Source organism: Chlorocebus sabaeus, chromosome 26 (genome assembly GCF_047675955.1).
Source record: "Chlorocebus sabaeus isolate Y175 chromosome 26, mChlSab1.0.hap1, whole genome shotgun sequence".
In the NCBI taxonomy this organism is placed as follows: domain Eukaryota; kingdom Metazoa; phylum Chordata; class Mammalia; order Primates; family Cercopithecidae; genus Chlorocebus; species Chlorocebus sabaeus.
In genome coordinates, this window is record NC_132929.1 from 49,051,249 (window position 1) to 49,071,026 (window position 19,778).

The following is a 19,778-nucleotide window of genomic DNA, read 5'->3' on the forward strand; positions in this document are numbered from 1 at the left end:
CGGTCATTGTTTTCAACATTCTGTCTCCCATATCCACTCTGTTTCAACCAGGCTGAACCACTTATCACTGTCTTTTTGTATGTTCTCCCTATTGACCCCATTGACTGGAATGATTTTCCCCTTGGTAACACTTTCCTCAGGGAAAGTGTTCATTTTGCTTGACTCCAAGAATTCTTCACCAATCCTTCTTTTCCCTCCCAAACCCCTCCCAAAGCAGAATTGTGTGCTCTCTCATCTTTCTGTTTTTGTTATAGCCATTACCCAAATCTGTTAGCACTTAAGACATTTTTTGTAACTGTTTATGTGTCTGACTTTCCTGCTAGACTGGGAGTTCTTTGTGGGCAGGAGTCTCTTCATCACTGTATCCCTAGTGCCTACCCCAGTGCCCGGCAAAAGAAGGATCTCTTTCTGTGTTGGTTGCCTTTTATGTCTTGTGTAGGCCCACTGCAAAACTGGGATTTTATAAACCACAAGGAAAGTTTTTCAGTGTAATTTCTGGCTTTGATTTGAATCATAAAAAGGAAAATGTGTTTATATATTATTCTAAAACCACTTCAATCAAATCCATTGTTTTCTTAGCTTCTATTATTTTTAAAACATGGCCAATATGACAATATTGCCAAGAACGGTTATTGAGGAATGTAGCATTTCATTTATATCTTGCTGTCTCAAACTTTTCTTTCTAGTTCAGCTCCCTGGCCCAGCACCTAACATTCGTGCATATGCAACCTCGCCTACCTCCATCACTGTTACGTGGGAAACACCAGTGTCTGGCAATGGGGAAATTCAGAATTATAAATTGTACTACATGGAAAAGGGGACAGATAAAGAACAGGTATGAAGTGAAGCAACTTTTCAAACCATTGATTGGAATAGTAAAGTCGAAATATATTTCCAAAACTCAGTAGTTGCTTGACTGGAAATTTGAGGGAGAAAAAGATACATAGGAAATGAAAAGTTGACAGATTCTATTTCTTTGTACCAAGTTTTATTGTGTAGTTTTTACCAGCAGTGGTCACTGAACATCAAGCAGTATTTCTAAGTAAATTGTCAGTTTATGATTAATCTGCTTTGACTGTTAAAGAACCTTATGTAAAAGGGATAAAATCTGTTTCATGTAGAATATAGAATTTGTATAGCTAATTCTTTAATTTTCAACTTTTCTTTTGGCTTGAGTTGTGTATGTATAAAATGTTTTATTTTATTCAAGGATGTTGATGTTTCAAGTCACTCTTTCACCATTAATGGGTTGAAAAAATATACAGAGTATAATTTCCGAGTGGTGGCCTACAATAAACATGGTCCTGGAGTCTCCACACAAGATGTTGCTGTTCGAACATTGTCAGATGGTGAGTCTTTCTTCCTCTGGAACAATATACCACGCTTGGTGCCCCTAGTGGTTTAGTTGTAAGATCATGGGCTTTGATGTCTAGAAGATTCAGTTCAGATCCCAGTTCTACCTCTTTCTGGTAATACGACTTTAGTAAAGTCTGAACACCTTTCTTTACATGTAAAATGTAGATAATACCAACTTCATTGAGTTGCTGTAAAGATTCAGTGAGAAAACATAGAACATAAAGTGCCTCTTACTGAGTAGGCTCTCAGCATTTATATAAGTAAATACCCTTGCTTGTTCATAACACAGACCATTCCAGGGCTTTTGGAAGACTAGCCTTGTTCTACTTAGCAATCATATTTGCATGCCAAATTAGTCTTTCTAGTTCCTCCATATTTGTGACTGTTTTATTTCTCACCTGTGACAATTTCTAAATTAAGTTATATACATACCCATGACCTACAGCAGTGTTTTTTGAACTACAGCTTGCCAGAGAGATTAAGTAGGTCAAAACCAGCATTTAAAAATATGTATATTTTTAAAATAGAACAGAAAAGATTAGAGTTCATTGCACTTAGTAAGGGTATATGTTGTTTCATGAAACTCAGCTAAATCTAATGTTTTAGAAAAATGTATTTTTTTTAAATTTATTTATGTGTATGTAGCTCTTATATAAACACACATGCTTTAGAAGCTATAGTTTAACTCCCTTAAGAAAATAGTCAAACTTAACATCACCAATAAAAGAACAGGCTGACGTCACGTGCCTCCTTATGTGATATGTGGAGGAAGACACAATATTACTTCTGTTGTATTAGTCCCAAAAATATTTAACTTGAATCTGATCATGATGAAACAATGAGACACATCCCAATTGAGGGAAGTTCTGCAAAAAAAATTTTTATTTTAACTGACTTGGATTCTCAAAATATATTAGTTTTGTGAAAGAAAAAAAAGGTTGAGGAATCATTCTAGAATCTAGATTAAAGAAGAGTAAAGACATATGAAATAAAATATGTATGATCTTTGGATCCTGCATCTGGACGTAAAAAAAAAAAAAACAGCCATAAAGGACACTATTGGTATAATTACTTCATGTTAGATACTTACAATATTAGGCAATAGTAAATATTAGATGTTATTAGCTATATTAGATAGTATTTTTGTGTTAAAATTTCTGAGTGTGATTTTCATATTGTGCGTTTTGTTGGAGGATGTCCTTGTTCATAGGAGATACGTGGCGATACGCACTGCAGAATTTTGGAGTGAAGTATGATGACTACAGTCATCTCTCAGATGATTCAGAAACAATATGTAGAGGGATAAATCTGTATACATATACAGGGAGTAAGATAAATAAAGCAGAGGTTGCAGAATATTAATCATTGTGAATCTGAAAATAATAGCCATTCATTGTACTATTCTTGCCACTGTTTTCCATGGGCTTGACAGTTTTCAGGATTAAAAAGTTGGGAAGTCTGGTGCAGTGGCTCACACCTGTAATCTCAGCACTTTGGGAGGCCAAGTCGGGCAGCTCACTTGAGCCCAAGAGTTCAAGACCAGCCTGGACAACATGGCAAAAACCCATCTCTACTTTAAAAAAAAAAAAATAGCTGGGCATGAGTGGCACACATGTTTAATCCTAGTACTCAGGAGACTGAGGTGGGAGGATCACCTGAGCCCAGGGAGGTCAAGGCTTCAGTGAGCTGTGATTGCACCACTGCACTCCAGCCTGGGTGACAGAGTGAGATGCTATCTAAAAAAAAAAAAAAAAGTTGGGAAAAAGAAAACAAATAAACTGTAGGTGATTATACCTTGGCTACTGAACTACATAAGCCAGTTAGTCAAGATATTGGGGAAAAGTTAAGGGAAAAAAAAGTTTACTGTAGGCTCTTAAATCTACACATGAGGCAAATTTTAACTGCATTAAGTGTGTTGGCATGTTGACTATAGTATCTGTGGGAACTGAACACATCTCAGCATGGTGGCTAGGGGAAGCACTTTGGAATAACGCAAATCTTGGTTTCGATACCAGGTAAAACAAATATCTTGAACAAGTTAACTTCCCTCTACCTCTTCTGTAGTTTTCTGATCTACAAAATGGAAATGATAATAGAAACTCTGTCCTGAGATTATTATAAGGAATAAGTGCCTGCCATGTAATGACCATGCAGCAAATCTTTAATGATGATAATGAAGACAATGATGACAGCTATGTTGGATGCCTCTGCAACTCAGTCACTTCTTAACATGGAGATGACTGGATCATTAATGTACTTTTTTCAAAACACCATGTGCCTAGGTCCTACGCTAGACCCTCATTACCTGAATCTCTGAGTGTAGGCTTAAGGCACTTTGCTGGGCACAAATTACAGAAATTAGCAAGACACATTATTTTGTCTTCCATAAGCTATAGTACAGTGGGCACTTAGTTGTATACCTGGTCACCAAATGTTAGAGACAGAAAGGGAGAGGTTTCCATGAGTGGATTAGGAGAGAAGGGCTAAAGTCAGCAATTTGTGAGTGCAGAGAAAACAAATTCGGTTTACTTTGCTTGCTCTCACCAATATGAAGGGAGATATTAGAGAACGTGTGGGCCACACACTTTGAGATAACCCTGAGTTATGTTCTAAAGTGAGGAACTAGGCCGGGCGTGGTGGCTCACGCCTGTAATCACAGCACTTTGGGAGGCCGAGGCGGACGGATCACAAGGTCAGGAGATCGAGACCATCCTGGCTAACACAGTGAAACCCCATCTCTACTAAAAATACAAAAAAAAAATTAGCCGGGCGTGGTGGTGGGCGCCTGTAGTCCCAGCTATTCAGGAGGCTGAGGCAGGAGAATGGCGTGGACCCGGGAGGCAGAGCTTGCAGTGAGCCGAGATCGCGCCACTGCACTCCAGCCTGGGCAACAAAGCGAGACTCCATCTCAAAATAAATAAATAAATAAAAAAATAAAGTGAGGAACTAAAGTTATGTGGCTGTTTGTTTAACCAACAGTCCCAAACTTCTCACATCTAAATGAGTATTTTCTGGTATCTGGTTGCCTCAGGAAGCCAGATGGTTCACTCTACCAGTTGTCATTGCTTAAATATCTTTGCTCTCCTTGGGAACTGCCTTCAAAATCAGCTTAGAAACTCCACAAGAAAAGCCAGGCTTACTGATGTATGTACATTTCATTTTGATCCATAATGTCATTACCCCATTCAGTCACTTGCCATATTCCAGAAAAACATGGTTGTCTGCCTAGATAAAGATAGACCAGGGCCAGATGCGGTGGCTCATGCCTGTAATCCAGCACTTTGGGAGGCCGAGGCAGGTGGATCACCTGAGGTCAGGAGTTCAAGACCAGCCTGGCCAACATGGTGAAACCCCATCTCTACTAAAAATGCAAAAATTAGCCAGGCTTGGTAGCAGGCATCTGTAATCCCAGCTACTCAGGAGGCTGAGGCAGGAGAATCACTTGAACCCAGGAGGCAGAGGTTGCTGTGAGCCAAGATTGCACCATTGTGCTCCAGCCTAGGCAACAAGGGTGAAACTTAGTCTCAAAAAAAAAAAAAAAAAAAAAAAAAAAAAAGATAAACCATCATCAGTAATACTCAAAAGAATGCATTTAAGGTTCTGAGTACATACGAGGTCTAGAAAAGTTGAGAGTTTTTAGAAGAGTTCAGAGCCACTATACATCCTTGAAATAAATATCTGACTTCCCAAAGGTACAACCTGGCCTGGGTGTGGATGCTTTCCCATATGAAAGTGTCTTATGTTAAAAATTGAACCAGGCATGGCCATATGTCATCCACATAGTATTGTCAACATGAGGGCATTGGCAGCTAGTTTAGATCAGGTCATGTAATCAGTGTTTGAGATTTGCATTTGTTTAAAGTCCAGCCAAGATGATCACATGATGGGTGATGTGTGGGTGATTTAAAAAAAAAAAAAAAAATTTTTTTTGTTTGCTTCTCTAGTTCCCAGTGCTGCTCCTCAGAATCTGTCCTTGGAAGTGAGAAATTCAAAGGTAAAACTTTATGACGCTGCTGTTCATTTTTACTGGTATACTATTGTGCCTCACAGGGGCTTATAGAAAGGGAGATTCTGTGGGAAAGCATCAAAATAAATGAATGGCAGTGTTGTAATAGTCTGCATTTGAAAATACTAAACCTATAAATTAGAGCCTAACTGAAAAAAATCACAAGCAAAGAAATAAAGAGACATAGATATTACACTTGCATTAAAGCTGGGCTTAAAAACCAACTCATTTATTCTCCTTAATTTTGCTTCCTTTCTCTGATGCCAAAACTGCTTTAGCGTTTCTGCAAATAAATTGCTCTTTTTCTGTAAAACATTACATTCTAGATGTTAACTGTTCCGAACCTTAGTGGTACGGCAGAAGGAAATAAGTTGTTTATAACATGGTTCCTTAGTGCTGTGAGATGAACCCATGTGAATCAAAGGCAGACCTCTGTCAGATTGGTTGTATCTCCTCAAACTGTCCCTCCTAGCCAAGTTTGCTGTGTTCTTAGGGCCATGTATGCCTCTCAGAGGCTCAGAGCCCTTCTGGACTACACAGACAACTGAGATATTCAGTCCTTTCGAGAAGTACTATAGAGAGCCAAATGCAATGGCTCGGAGGCTGAGGTGAGAGGATCACTTGAGCCCGTGAGTTCAAGGCTGCAGTGAGTGAGCCATGATTATGCAACTACACTATAGCCTGAGTGACAGAGTGAGACCCCCTATTCTAAAAAAGTAAGAAAGTACTATAGGACTCCTTTTTTTCTTTTAAGAGGCATCCAGCTGTTAATTAATCATCCCCTTTTTAAAGAGTTTTAGATGAAGATTTCAGCTCTTCTGCACTTGACACGGGAAAGAATATTTATACCTAATAATAGTTTACTTCCCTAATCCATGGGCTTCTGGCCTTCTTATACTTTCCTTCTGAAAACTTTTCTGAGACTTTTAGCCAACATCATCTTTCTGGCAAAACAGCCAGGAGATCAGGGGTCCAGAGGGTACTGCTTGAATGTATAATCTTCCCATTTGATCCTTGAGGGTTTTAGAATTTAAAGGTATTTTTGAGTGATTGTTAAATAACTTTGTAAAACTCTGAGTACCTTGCTGCCTCTATGCTTCTTCTCTTTACACTGTGAAATCAGGATAAAAATATGTAAAACAGGACCAAGCTTTTGATATATTCAGCCTTTTTTCTATAATCCTGTCTTGTGCAGAGTATTATGATTCACTGGCAGCCACCTGCTCCAGCCACACAAAATGGGCAGATTACTGGCTACAAGATTCGCTACCGAAAGGCCTCCCGAAAGAGTGATGTCACTGAGACCTTGGTAAGCGGGACACAGCTGTCTCAGCTGATTGAAGGTAAGCTACCTTGCACATAGGCAAAAGGTAGACTGTGTCTTTCTCAGATATTGAATTATGCTAATCTAATGACTGCTCTGAGCTGTCGACTTATACAATTTTAAAATGGTTCAGAAAATTTTTAATGGTTCAGTCCAGTTCTGACTTGATAGAGATTAGTGGAAAACACTCTTAAAGGTTCTGCTATCTCTGAGTGGTGAGATTGAGTTTGATTTTTCCTTTCTTGTGTTTTCTGCATTCTCCACGTTTTCATTTTTGCCTGTATGTATTTTTTTTTTTGTAATCTGAAAAATGATTAAACAAAGTTATATAAGTATAGAAACTACTCCACTCAGTCTAGTTGGTAACTGAGGTCTACAAAATGGTTTTTGTAATACCGACCACCACTCGTGTGTACGTGGCCTGAAACAGTATTTGTGAATAGCTGCCTCATTGCAATGATCATACATGCGACTATGGACACGATAACATTTTAGAAAACACTATCAGGCATAGCTCCTTCTGTATAGTTTTCCCTTCATATGCAACAGAATAAGTGGCATACCTGGTAAAAATAGATCCAAATGTGTATCTAATATGGGTTCACCCTGGAGATCACAGAGAATCCCCCGTCTTCCTCAAGTAGGGGAAGTAGAGTTGGCTAAGCAAGGGTAAGGTTCTTTTACAGGAGAAACATGGAAGCCAGATTAAGTGCTTTCACCCTGTGAATATTGGGATCATGCCTACAAAGAATTGAGACAGATGCCCCAAGCTGTCCTTGTTCCATTGGGTTTTCATAGATGCTTAATATGGCTGCAGAATCTACTGTAGTCTGAGCAGACCCCATCCTGCCCACTCCTTTATTAGTTTAGCAGTGCCAAGACTCTGTCCTGCTCAGTTACACATGCCTCCGCTTTGGCACCATCACCCTACCTCTGTCCTGGGAGTAAACTCACATGGGCTGGGCCTGTCGGAGTATTGCCTCAGCTGCATCAGCTTAGTTTTGTCACTCAATAGAGCCCATCTGTTTTGCAAGCAAACAGATGAATTTGAGTCTAGTACATTTACAACCAGAAGGTGTGAGTTATCTGTAGCTGTAACAGTGTAGTCACAGGGCATGTTTAATCTTGGGACAAAAGCTCTGACTTGGGTAATTTTTTTGCTAGGAAACTCCAAAGCATGCTGGTAGACAAGAACTATAAGAATGGGCGATATTGTCATTATTATCTAAGCCCAAGAATTAATTTCATCACCCTTTGGAAACTTTAAATTTGTATTTTATCTCTCCTGGGTAGACATTGAAAGGATTACAGAAGCTTGGCATCACCCACTTTCCTGGGACCCCAGGGACCAGGTTCTTGAGAGAACCAAGATCTGGGGCCAGAAAGTGTTATGTTTTCCAGGCAGGTGCAGTGGCTGATGCCTATAATCCCAGCACTTTGGGAGGCTAAGGCAGGTGGATCACCTGAGGTCAGGAGTTCAAGACCAGCCTGGCCAATATGGTGAAACCCCATCTCTACTAAAAATACAAAAATTAGTTGGGCATGGTGGCACGCACCTGTGATCCCAGCTACTCAGGAGGCTGCAGCATGAGAAACTCTTGAACTGGGGAGGCAGAGGCTGCAGTGAACTGAGATCGTGCCACTGCACTCCAGCCTGGGCAACAGAGTAAGACTGTCTCAGAAAAAAAGCATAATGTTTTCCCTTGTTTATGGGTATAAGTTTCTAAAAATTGAGAGAGCCATTGACAGTGAAAAACTGTGCTCTAGTTATCAGCAAGCTTCTCACTCCTCACCTCACAAATGGGATTGACTTCCTTCAAAATAGGAGAAGGTGAATGTTTGTCTCCAGGGGCATATCTTTCAGTCTTCCAGCTTCTTCACAAGAACCCCACATCTCTTAGCTGCAGTCCATATCATGACTGCAGTAGATGGTGCTGAGAAATATCCCTAAGGGAGCACTGGCCACAGATGTTCTCAAAGTCAGTTTCAGCTGAGCATGATGGCTCACTCCTGTAATCCCAGCACTTTGAGAGGCTGAGGCAGGCGGATTCCTTGAGCTCAAGAGTTTGAGACCAGCCTGGGCAACATGGTGAAACTGTGTCTCTACAAAAAATACAAAAATTTTAATGGATAAGCAGAGACTGAAAAAAAAAAAAAGTATAAAAATTAACCAGGTGTGGTGGTGCTCGCCTGTGGTCCCAGCTACTTGAGAGGCTGAGGTGGAAGGATCATTTGAACCCAGGAAGTAGAGGTTGAAGTGAGCCGTGATTGTGCCACTGCACTATAGCCTGGGCAACAGAGGGAGACTCTGTCTCTCCAAAAAAAAAAAAAAAAAAGTCAGTTTCATATTTTACTCTACATTCAGATAAATAACATTTGCCATTCATAAGGCTTTTCATTTTGAATATTTAGTTGTATTTATTATATACTAGGCACCATTCCTGTTGCTGTTTAAAAAAGAATATGGTCCTTGCCCATAAGGAGATTATTCATTTTCTCAATGAAACATTTGATGTGTAAGCAAAATAGAATTTTTATGGTAAAAATGGCTTTATATTTATCAAGAAAATTCTTACGTTTTAAAATCATATCTGGATTTATTCATTTAATAGATTTCATTGAACTTTTGTTGGCATGTTCTGGCACTGAGTATACAGTGGTGAACAAAAATGGAGATGTTTGCACTCTTAAAGCATTAACTTGAAGCCTGATAAGTATTAGGGAGCAATATGGATCACCAAGATCCTTTACCAACAACACATTATATGATTAAATTTTAGGCAGAAGTAATTGTTGTTACAGCACTAAACAGATCTTGCCATATCTTTATGATATGTATTGTATACCTTAGTTGTAGCCTATAAACTCTATAGGGTACTTAGAGGGAGAGGAAACTCAGCCTCTTTGCATGGTACCTCATTTTTGCTTGCTCTCTCTTACATCCTAATTGTCCCCAAAAGACAGGGAATGATTGGTTGGATTCTTTCAGGAGCTTCACTGAGCAGTGTTTGCTAGTAGTCCAGATGATTATCTGTCAACAAACAGTCTAGTACTTTGGTTCATTGAGTTCAAGGAGATAAATTGACTTGGGTCCAGGCATTTTGCTCCTCCCTTTTGTCTTGCTCCTTGCTTTGTGGGGCACACAGATTGTCAGGAAGGCCTGTTGAGATAGAACCTACCAACTCTTCTCCCCACCACGGGACAGGATTAGTTAACCAAACCAGGGCTTTTCTCGTGTCCTGGCCAAGTTACATTCTCAGTACTGTTGCCCTGATTTGTAGAACAGACTTTTCTGTGTGCATCTTTGTTGCCTTTGATACATTGGTAGATCACGTACTTTATTAGCTGGTAATAAATTAAAAGTTGCGTAACAAAGGGTTGGGTCAATTTCCACTTTTACTTACTATATAATCTATGAGCAATTAGTTGTTAAGGAATAGATTTTGAGACCATATTTGGTGCTTAAAATTTTTCTGCCATGGTTATGAAGTGGCTCGGAGAACAGAGGTAACTCAATAGGATTTACATCTTTGCATTCTTTCCTCCTTAGGTTTTGGTGCCTTCTAAGACCAGATACCTTTGTTCTTTTGTTGTAACTCTTTCATTGTTCTTGGCCTCTTTTTGGCCTTAGCTTTCTTTGTAACACAATAAAGGGATTGCATTGAATGATCTCTCAGGTACCTTCAAGCTTTTAAACAAAAGTCTGTAATCTCCTGGGAGCTTCAGTCATTTCTGTTTTCCTCTTAGATTGTGTGGGCTTCAGCCTTTGCTTTATTTGGAGATGGAAACTACTCTATGTTGTATTTGCGTTTTGCCTACACTGTATTAACTTTAACTGAAACTTTGTCAAGCTATATACTGAGTTGGTGACTGAGATACTTGCCTTAATGAGGGATTATTAATCTTTTGTTTTTCCAAAGCTCTGGTTTCAGTTGTCTTTTTTGTCATTTGGTCTCAGGTCTTGATCGGGGGACTGAGTATAATTTCCGAGTGGCTGCTCTAACAATCAATGGTACAGGCCCGGCAACTGACTGGCTGTCTGCTGAAACTTTTGAAAGTGACCTAGATGGTAAGAATAACAGTTGGCAAGACTAACACACAATAAATACTAACTGTAGTCAAATGAGTCAAACTGGAAAGCCACAGACGTGGGTTGGATATGGCTCAAGTCTGAACTTTAGTGTATCACACTGCTGTCATTCCTGTATTGCACCAGGCTGCTGGAATGGATTTTTTGTAGTGCCTTGTAGCGAACTGTCCTTTCGAGCAGAACTAGAGCAAATAAAAATGTGTATGTGCTATAAGTTGGATTTTTTTTTACCAAGGCCATTAAGTAGATGGATGATGTAAAATTTAAGGTTGAGCCACATAAATCATGCCTTTATTTCAACGGCAGTTTCCCTTTTCTTTTAGTCCTGGACACCTTGCCCTTTTTCTCACCTGTTCATTCAGTGAGTACTTCCAAAGGCATGTGTATAGGTAGCACCTTTATCAGTGATAGGTGCTGGACTTGGGAGGCAAAAGACCTGAGTTCTTGTTCTGAGTCTCATTTTACTAATTTTTTTTTTTTTTTTTGAAAAGGGGTCTAACAAACTCACCCAGTCTAGAGTGCAGTCATGGTTCACTGCAGCCTCGACCTCCCATGCTCAAGCAAGATCCTCCCACCTCAGCCTCCTGAGTAGCTGAGACCGCAGGTGTGTGCCAACGCACTTAGCTATTTTTTTTAGAGATAGGGTCTTACTATGTTGCCCAGGCTGGTCTTGAACTCCTGGGCTCAGGTGAGTCTTTCTCCTTGGCCTTGTAGAGTGCTGGGATTACAGACATGAGCCACCATGCCTGGCCTCAGTTTACTAATTTTTTAATTAAGGTCGTAATTTATGCCCTGAAAACAGTGTATGTGAAAGAGCATGTAAATTTCCTCCTTTGTAAGCCTCTTAGTCTCTCACCAACTGAATCAACTGTGGCTCTAAAATTTCATGTTTTCTGATTTATCATACTACTTAGGGGAGTTAGTACTATTGCTATAATGTGATGCTTAAACACCTGTTAACAACAGGCTTCCAATTACTCAGTTTATGCCTTTCTCATTCCACCTGGTAGAGTTTGGGAATGGGATGTGGGACCAAGAGAGATGGTAACTATTGAAAGGCAATTTATTTTTCTCCTTTGGGGCAGAAGAGGTTCTTGTATCTGTTTTCCCTTCCAAATTAATATTGCAGTGTCTTGTATTTAAAGCTGTTTAGGTTTGTTTTTTTTTTTTCTTAGAATGCAGTAAAATCTTGGGCTATATTTTACTATACATACAGTTTCTCTTTGAACTCTTGGGCATAATGTAAAAAACTTAGCCCCAAATAGTGTGGCAGGAGGCTAAACACCATTCCCCAAGGATGGTGAGATATTTTAAAGGACAGTATATCTCATCTTGCTTTTCCACTTTTCTTTCCCAGAAACTCGTGTTCCTGAAGTGCCTAGCTCTCTTCACGTACGCCCGCTCGTCACTAGCATCGTAGTGAGCTGGACTCCTCCGGAGAATCAGAACATTGTGGTCAGAGGTTATGCCATTGGTTATGGCATTGGCAGCCCTCATGCCCAGACCATCAAAGTGGACTATAAGCAGCGCTATTACACCATTGAAAATCTGGGTATGTTTGCTAAGTAGAGAAAGTTAATTGTGTAGGTGATTCCTTTCTTTATAACCTTTTATGTAATATTTTTATTTTTACAAGAAAATTGCAAAAAATAGTACAAATAATTTCTGTATGTTATTCACCTGAATTCCCCAAATGTTAACATTTAACCACATTTACATCTGTATTTTGCAGAATGCTCCTCAATTGAGACTTGGCTTAATATTTCCTCATTACATTCAGGTTATGCATTTTTGGAAGGAATAGGGTAGAAGTGTTAGGTTCCTGTCAGTGCATCATATCAGGAGGCACATTACAGCCTATATTGATAATGATTTTCACTTTAATCAGTTGGCTAAAATGGCATCTGCCACATTTTCCTGCTATAAAATTGTTATTTTTTCCTTTGTAATTAAAAGTGTCTTGTGGAAGAGATACTTTGAATCTTTATAAGTATCTTGTTTCCCATTATACTTTCACTCACTAGTTTCAGCATCTGTAGTAACAGTTATTAGAAAGTTGTTTCCCTGGTGGTGATTTCCTAATTCCATATTTCCTCTACAAATGTTAACATCCTATGATAAGGAAGAATTTTCTTTCACCCCCATGAAGAGAATGGCCAACGGGAGTCTCTTTATAACTGGTTCCTGTGTCCATTTGACATCTTCCATCTTTCTTTGAGCACCTTCTTCCTTTTTGACAACATGGTAAGATGTTCCTGGCTCATCTAGTATTTCCCTAGCCTCAGCCCTGGAACCAGCCATTTCTCTAAGGAACCCCAGTTTATTTTATGAAAAATGATTTTGGAAACCAATATATGGGCACTATGTCTGTTGATTGTAACTGGGGTAAAAAATCTTAAGGAATCTACAAAAAGGCCACTAAAACTCTTAAGTGAATTTAGCAAGGCCACAAGATACAAAGTGAATATACAAAAACAGTTGTATCTCCATATACTAATAATAAGCCGTTGGAAATTGGAATTAAAATAACAGTACCACTTAGAATAGCATCAGAAAATATGAAGTACTTAGGAGCAGACTTACAAAATGTATGTAATAACTGTACACTGAAGATAGAAAATTGTTGCTGAGAGAAATTAAAGAATACTTAAATGAAGATACCATGTTCATTGGTTGGAAGCCATGATATTACTAAGGTGACAGTTCCCCCCAATGCAGTCCAAGAAAAGTCCCAATAGGCTTTTTTGTAGAAATTGATAAGCTGATTCTAATAATTTTTATGAAAAATCAAAGGAACTAGAATAGCCAGTTTTTTTAAAGAGTAAAATTAGAAGACCCATACTACCTGATTTCATGTCTTCTTATAATTGAGACATAGTGGTGGTATTGTAAAGGTAGATGTTATAGATCAATGGAACAGAATAGAGTCCAGAAATAGATCCATATGTATATAGTCAGTTGGTTTTTGGAAAAGCTGCTTAGGTAATTTAGTGGGGAGAAGATAGCCTTTTTAACAAAAGGTGTGGGAATACCTGGATATCATCCATATCAGAAAGAAAAAGAACTTTAACTGTTGTCTCACACTATATGCAAAAACAGACCTAAATGCAAGACGCAAATGACTTTGGGACAACAATTCTAGAAGGAAAGCATAGGAAAAAATCTTTATGACTTTGGGATAAGCAAGGACCTCTCAGGTTGTAAAACAGCACAAATCATAAAATTTAAAAATTGATAAATTGGATTTCATCAAAATTTTAAAACTTCTACTTTTATAAAGATACCAATAAAATGAAAAAGCAAGCCACAGACTTGGAGAAAATACCCACCATTTAAATATCTAACACAGAGTTTGAGTCTAAAATATATAAAACTCTTACAACTCAGTAATAAGAAGGCAGCCCAATAAAAAGTGGGCAGGAGATTTGAACAGACACTATACCAAAGAAAATACCTGAGTGGACAATAACCATATGAAAAGATGCTCAGCAACAGTAATCATCAGAAACTGCAAATTAAACCCACAATGAAATATTATTGCACACTCGCTAGAATTGCTAAACATTAATAAACTGGCAATAACAAATATCAACAAGGACACAGAACTGGAATGTTCATAGTAGCTGGTGGGAATGTTTGATAGTACAGCCACTTTGGAAAACAGTTTAGCAGTTTCTTGTAAAGTTAAGCATATAACCCAGTAAAATCCCACACGTAGATAATTAATTAAAAGAAATAAAAATACATGTCTGCGTAAAAACTTATATACAATGTTCATAGTAACTTTGTGAACAAGGGGAAATAACAAATTTTCATCAACAGGTAAGTGGTAAATCATGATATATCCATGGAGTACTACTCATCAATTAATAGGCTATCAAGACACAACAGGAATTAATTTCACAAACATGCTGAGCAAAGAAGTCAAACACAAGCCCCTACATACTATGCTGTTACATTTTGTGAATTACAAAACAGGCAGAATTTGTCTATAGTGACAAAGCAAGATCAGTGGTTGCCTGGAACCAGGGGTGGTAGGAATCAACTACAAGGGAACCAGGGAGCTTCTTGGAGATTTGGAAATGTTCTATATCTTGATTTTGGTGGTTATTATGCAAGATATATATATTTGTCAAAACTGTAAATGTACACTTGATACATTTTATTGTATGCTAATTATACCTCATAGTTGATTTTTTTTTTTTTTTTTTTTTTTTTTTTTTTTTGAGACAGCATCTCACTCTGTCGCCTAGGCTGGAGAGCAGTGGCATGAGTCTACCTCCTGGGTTCAAATGATTCTCCTGTCTCAACCTCCAGAGTAGCTGGGATTATAGGCATGCGCCACCACATCCAGCTAATTTTTGTGTTTTTGGTAGAGATGAGGTTTCACTATGTTGCCCCAGGCTGGTCTCGAACTCCTGACCTCAGATGATCCATCCACCTTGGCCTTCCAAAGTGCTAGGATTACCAGCATGAGCCACCGCGCCCGGCCTCATTGTTGATTTTAAAAGCAAAAGAATTCAAGAAATATTTATATTTTATAATAAATATTTTATTTTGTCAGGTATAATTACTTTTCCAAATTGGATTATCATTATAGATCTTTTTTGAAACACTCGTTTTTAAAGTTAAAATCTGCCCTGACCAAATTTTCATTCAAATTGTTTCTTTGTAAACATCTTTCCTAAGAACAACTTCAAGTGCCTAACAGATGAGTTATATTCATCCTGTTAGAAAACAAGCTGGGATTTAAATCTTTATTCAAAAAAAAAGCAGCCTTTATCTTTTCCTTACAAGGAAGAAACAGTACAGTTAACCTAGGAAATGTATCCCCACATGAACATCTTTTAAGACAATTGTTAGAGAGCAAAAGGAAAACTTTGCTGGTAGAATAAAAATGCCAGGCACAGTGGCTCACATCTGTAATCCCAGCACTTTGGGAGGCTAAGGCAGGAGGATCGCTTGAGCCCAGAAGTTCAAGACCAACTTGGGCGACATATTGAGACCTCATCTCTACAAAAAATTTAAAATTAGCCAGGCATGGTGGCATGTGCCTGTAGTCCCAGCTACTCGGGAGGCTGAGGTGGGAGGATCGCTTGATCCCTGGACGTCAGGGCTGCAGTGAGTCGATTATACTACTGTACTCCAGCTGGGTGACAGAGCGAGACCTTGTCTGAAAAGAAAAAAAAAAATGTCCCTGTAGTGACCAGCCTCATACTGTTTCCTTTATGCAACTACTGACGTGAAACTCCTTTGCAGTATTGACAGGACATGGTCCTTGATTTTCAGGTGCTTTCAGTCTAACAGAACAAAAAGAAAAGAAACAATGAAGTGAGTTGAAGTGAATTTTGTTCAGAGAAGGGAGAGCTAGCAAGACACAGTAGAGCAGTCAGGGAAGAAACACCTGAGCTCGAAAGATAGAATCAAAATAGCATTTGAAACAGAGAGATGAGAGGAGTGCTGTATGTGCAGAAGAGAGTAAACAGAATGTATTAGAAAATGGAGTACATATTACAGAGTAGCAAAAAAATTAATGTGGCATAAAGTAAAATAAGCTTGAGCTATAATTATTGACCTAGATAGATCTAAGATGCATATGATGTTGAGTTAAAGAAGCAAGTGAGAGGTGGAGAAATAGTTAGCAATTCATCTATTCATCAGCCTGGAACTCTCCCCTGAGCTTCAGATCCATATAAACATCATATATCTCATATTCCATCTGGCCCAAAGTTAAAGTTAATGCATTCTTCCTCAAACCTGTTGATTGATCAGCAAATATTTAATGAACACTTAACAATATCCCGGACACTGTGCTAGAAATAGAGCAGAGAATGAGACAGATGTGCTTACAATTATTAGAAATAATACAATTCAAAAATAATTGAAATTGTTCACAGTGCTGAGGAAAGAAATGGGTTTTGTAACTAGAGAGGTTAGTCCAGTGTGAACTGAGCCCTTTCAGATGAATAGGCTTACCTAGGTAAACAGGAAGAGTGGGATGTGTCCCCAGCATAGGGAGCAGCTGCAAGCAAGAAGGCCCCGTGTTGGAGAGAACACAGTGCTCAGTGAACTGAGAAGTGGCCGGTAGTGATGGAGCACAGAGAACTAGGCAAAGAGTGGTGGGAGAAGACAAGTAGTAGATTCAACAAAACTTGATTGTTTGTCTGGAGGGGATGAGGGAAAAGGAGGTCTTAATAACTCCCAGGTTTCTGGCTTGAGCAGCAGGATTGGTGGTAGTGTCGTTTACTAAACTAGGAGACACCGGAGCTGGTCTGAAGCTGGAGGCAGGGTGGGGAGGGACAGATTTGAGACACCCAAGAGGAAATGCCAAACAGACAATTGAACATAAAGGTCTGGTACTCATAAGAAACATCCAGACTAGAGATCTGTATTTGTAATTGATGACACATACATGCTAATCAAAGCTAAGGAAATGAACGAAAGTGCATAGAGTGAGAGCAAAGAGTGGGAATAGAAGAGGACCTAGAATCAAGCCTTGCACATGTGTATCGTGATTGTTCTTGCCCCTTTTCCCAATCTCAGTGAATGACATTACTATCTATTATGTTGCCCAAAACCCTTTTTCCTTGCCAGTCAAGAAGTAAGTCTTACTGATTCCATTTGTTGTCATTTCTGACACAGGAAGACCTGCCTCTATTTGTTGCCCTCTAGTGGCAATCTAGGAAGTAGGTGGGCCGCCAAAAAAGCAGCTGTTTGAAGCTTTTGAAGTAACACATGCCACATGAGACATGGCTCATGAGGCATGATGGCTAGATGAGGTTTGGCCATTTCTGGATTTGGAGGCCACTTGGAGAGTCAAGGACATTGAGCACTTACTGACTTCACAGTTTGTCTCCTACTTCTCTACCTTGTCTGTTGTCATCGCTGTGCTTCCGGGAATGAAAGGAGTTTATTTAATTCCAAGCTCCATCTGTAGGCTTCAGCACATTAAATCTTATCTCTTCAGTCTCAGCCAAGCCCTACATCATACCCTGAACATCACTAAACCATAGGAGAAGCCAAGAGAGAATTCAAGCACAGCCCACCTCCTCTACTGAGACTAAATCCAGGAAGTTGGTCCCGGCCAGTTTTTCTGTACTGTATGTGCTTCCATCTCCACATCTCCCCACACCCTGAAATAATCCCCCGTAAAAAATTGTAAAGTTATCTTTCTTGAATTCTTCTGTGGTTAAGATTATGCACAGCCACCCTTGAATTTTTAAAATTCTGTAGTGAGCATTTTTTATGTGTGTTCCTTTTCTTCAGATCCCAGCTCTCACTATGTGATTACCCTGAAAGCATTTAATAATGTGGGTGAAGGCATCCCGCTGTACGAGAGTGCTGTGACCAGGCCTCACACAGGTAAGGAATCCTATCTTTCCTAGTCTCCAGCACTTTTCCCAACAGCTTAGGCAGAATATTGGCATGAGGCCTATCCCGTAGGTGTTAGTGAAGAAAAAGCGTATGGCAGTTTCGGGTGCTGACTTCAAATGGAAAGTGGGCTTTCAGCATGGAAAGTTCTGTTAATTCCTGTTTTGCATTTTTTGGAAGATTCTAATTCTGCCACGTAAGCCATTCTGTGTAGATATATACACATGTTCTTAATTTGTTAGGATGTGGAAAGCAGAGTTTTTAGATAATTAAAAGTGATTTTCCATCTTTTGGGCATGTGAGTTGAAACTAAAGTGAGTCAAAAAAAATGCATGTTACTGACTGCGGCAATAAATGCATGTGATTCGTGAACCCAGCATTTGCATTACTAGCCACTTGAGTTGGTTAGGAAAGTATTTTTCTGTGTGCCTTTCATAAGCTTGAGTGTAAGGTCAGAGGTACTAGCCATTTCATCAGTTATACATTTATTACAAGCAAGACCAAATATTCATTGTTTTTCTTTGAATTATCTACTTAAAATATCTCTAAAGGCCATGCACAGTGGCTCACGCCTGTAATCCCAGCACTTTGGGGGGCCAAGGCGGGTAGATCACGAGGTCAGGAGATCAAGACCATCCTGGCTAACACGCTGAAACCCCATCTCTACTAAAAATACAAAAAATTAGTGTGTGGTAGGCACCTGTAGTCCCAGCGACTAAGGAAGCTGAGGAAGGAGAATGGCATGAACCTGGGAGGCGGAGCTTGCAGTGAGCCGAGATCGTGCCACTGCACTCCAGCCTAGGCAACAGAGCGAGACTCTGTCTCAAAAAACAAAACAAACAAAAAAATACATCTCTAAAATAAAGTAATATACATGTCATGTAAATTTTTCTATAGATATATATGACATCTAATTTAGATCTGAAAGAGAAAGTTTATTAAAGTAAATATGTTAGAGTTATAAATTTTTTTAAAAGGCACTGGAAACCAAAGAATTTATTTTTGGAAATGTTCTTTTTCATTTATTTCCCCAAATTTTGATTCTGTATTGTCCAGTGATACCTGCTGGATATGTAGCATAATTGTACAGATTTGGTAACATTCTTAAGGAAGGCTTACCTTTCCTGAAGGAAGAGTACACCCTTGAGTTCCTTTTGCTTTATTTGGGTGTAAGCTATGTCACTATACTGCCGTTAGACCCAGAACATCAGGGGGTCTAATAATCTCTGTCCTTTTTTTTAAGCTTCTATTTAAGACTACTACGTGTTTGGTAGTTCTGTTCTGTCTTCTATATGCTTACAGTTTATAATTTCTTTTAGAAATAGCTTTAGTATTACAGAGAGGAGAAAAAAATTCAGTGAAAAATAATATTTAAATAAGTGGTCTGCTACTTTCTAAAATCAGGCTTTAATAATAAAAAGTTTGAAATTACTTTCTTTTATGTGGCATCTAGATATGTTTTCTAAGGGTTGCTACATACAAGAAAAAAAAATTCTCCAGGAATTCTAATGACTTCTACACTCGAAGGTGCATTTTCTGTAACTAATTAGTATGTGTCCTGCCAAACTTTGAACAAAGCTCTTGGTTATATAATGTATGCTGCTCCTCTGTTATTTTTAGTCCTCATTGTG

General features: G+C 38.9%; 1 protein-coding gene across 9 annotated transcripts in view; it reads left to right on the forward strand.

Moving 5' to 3' along the window:
* The window catches only part of NEO1 (neogenin 1), a 256,385-nt gene that overhangs the window by 202,352 nt on the left and 34,255 nt on the right, over positions 1–19,778 (forward strand). For all 9 annotated transcript variants that reach the window (XM_073012297.1, XM_038010150.2, XM_008015976.3 and 6 more), the window contains 7 exons: positions 687–835; positions 1,211–1,349; positions 5,301–5,350; positions 6,558–6,705; positions 10,645–10,755; positions 12,134–12,328; positions 18,043–18,138. In XM_073012297.1, the coding sequence (XP_072868398.1) occupies positions 687–835; positions 1,211–1,349; positions 5,301–5,350; positions 6,558–6,705; positions 10,645–10,755; positions 12,134–12,328; positions 18,043–18,138 (888 nt within the window). The remainder of the gene's footprint in view (positions 1–686; positions 836–1,210; positions 1,350–5,300; positions 5,351–6,557; positions 6,706–10,644; positions 10,756–12,133; positions 12,329–18,042; positions 18,139–19,778) is intronic.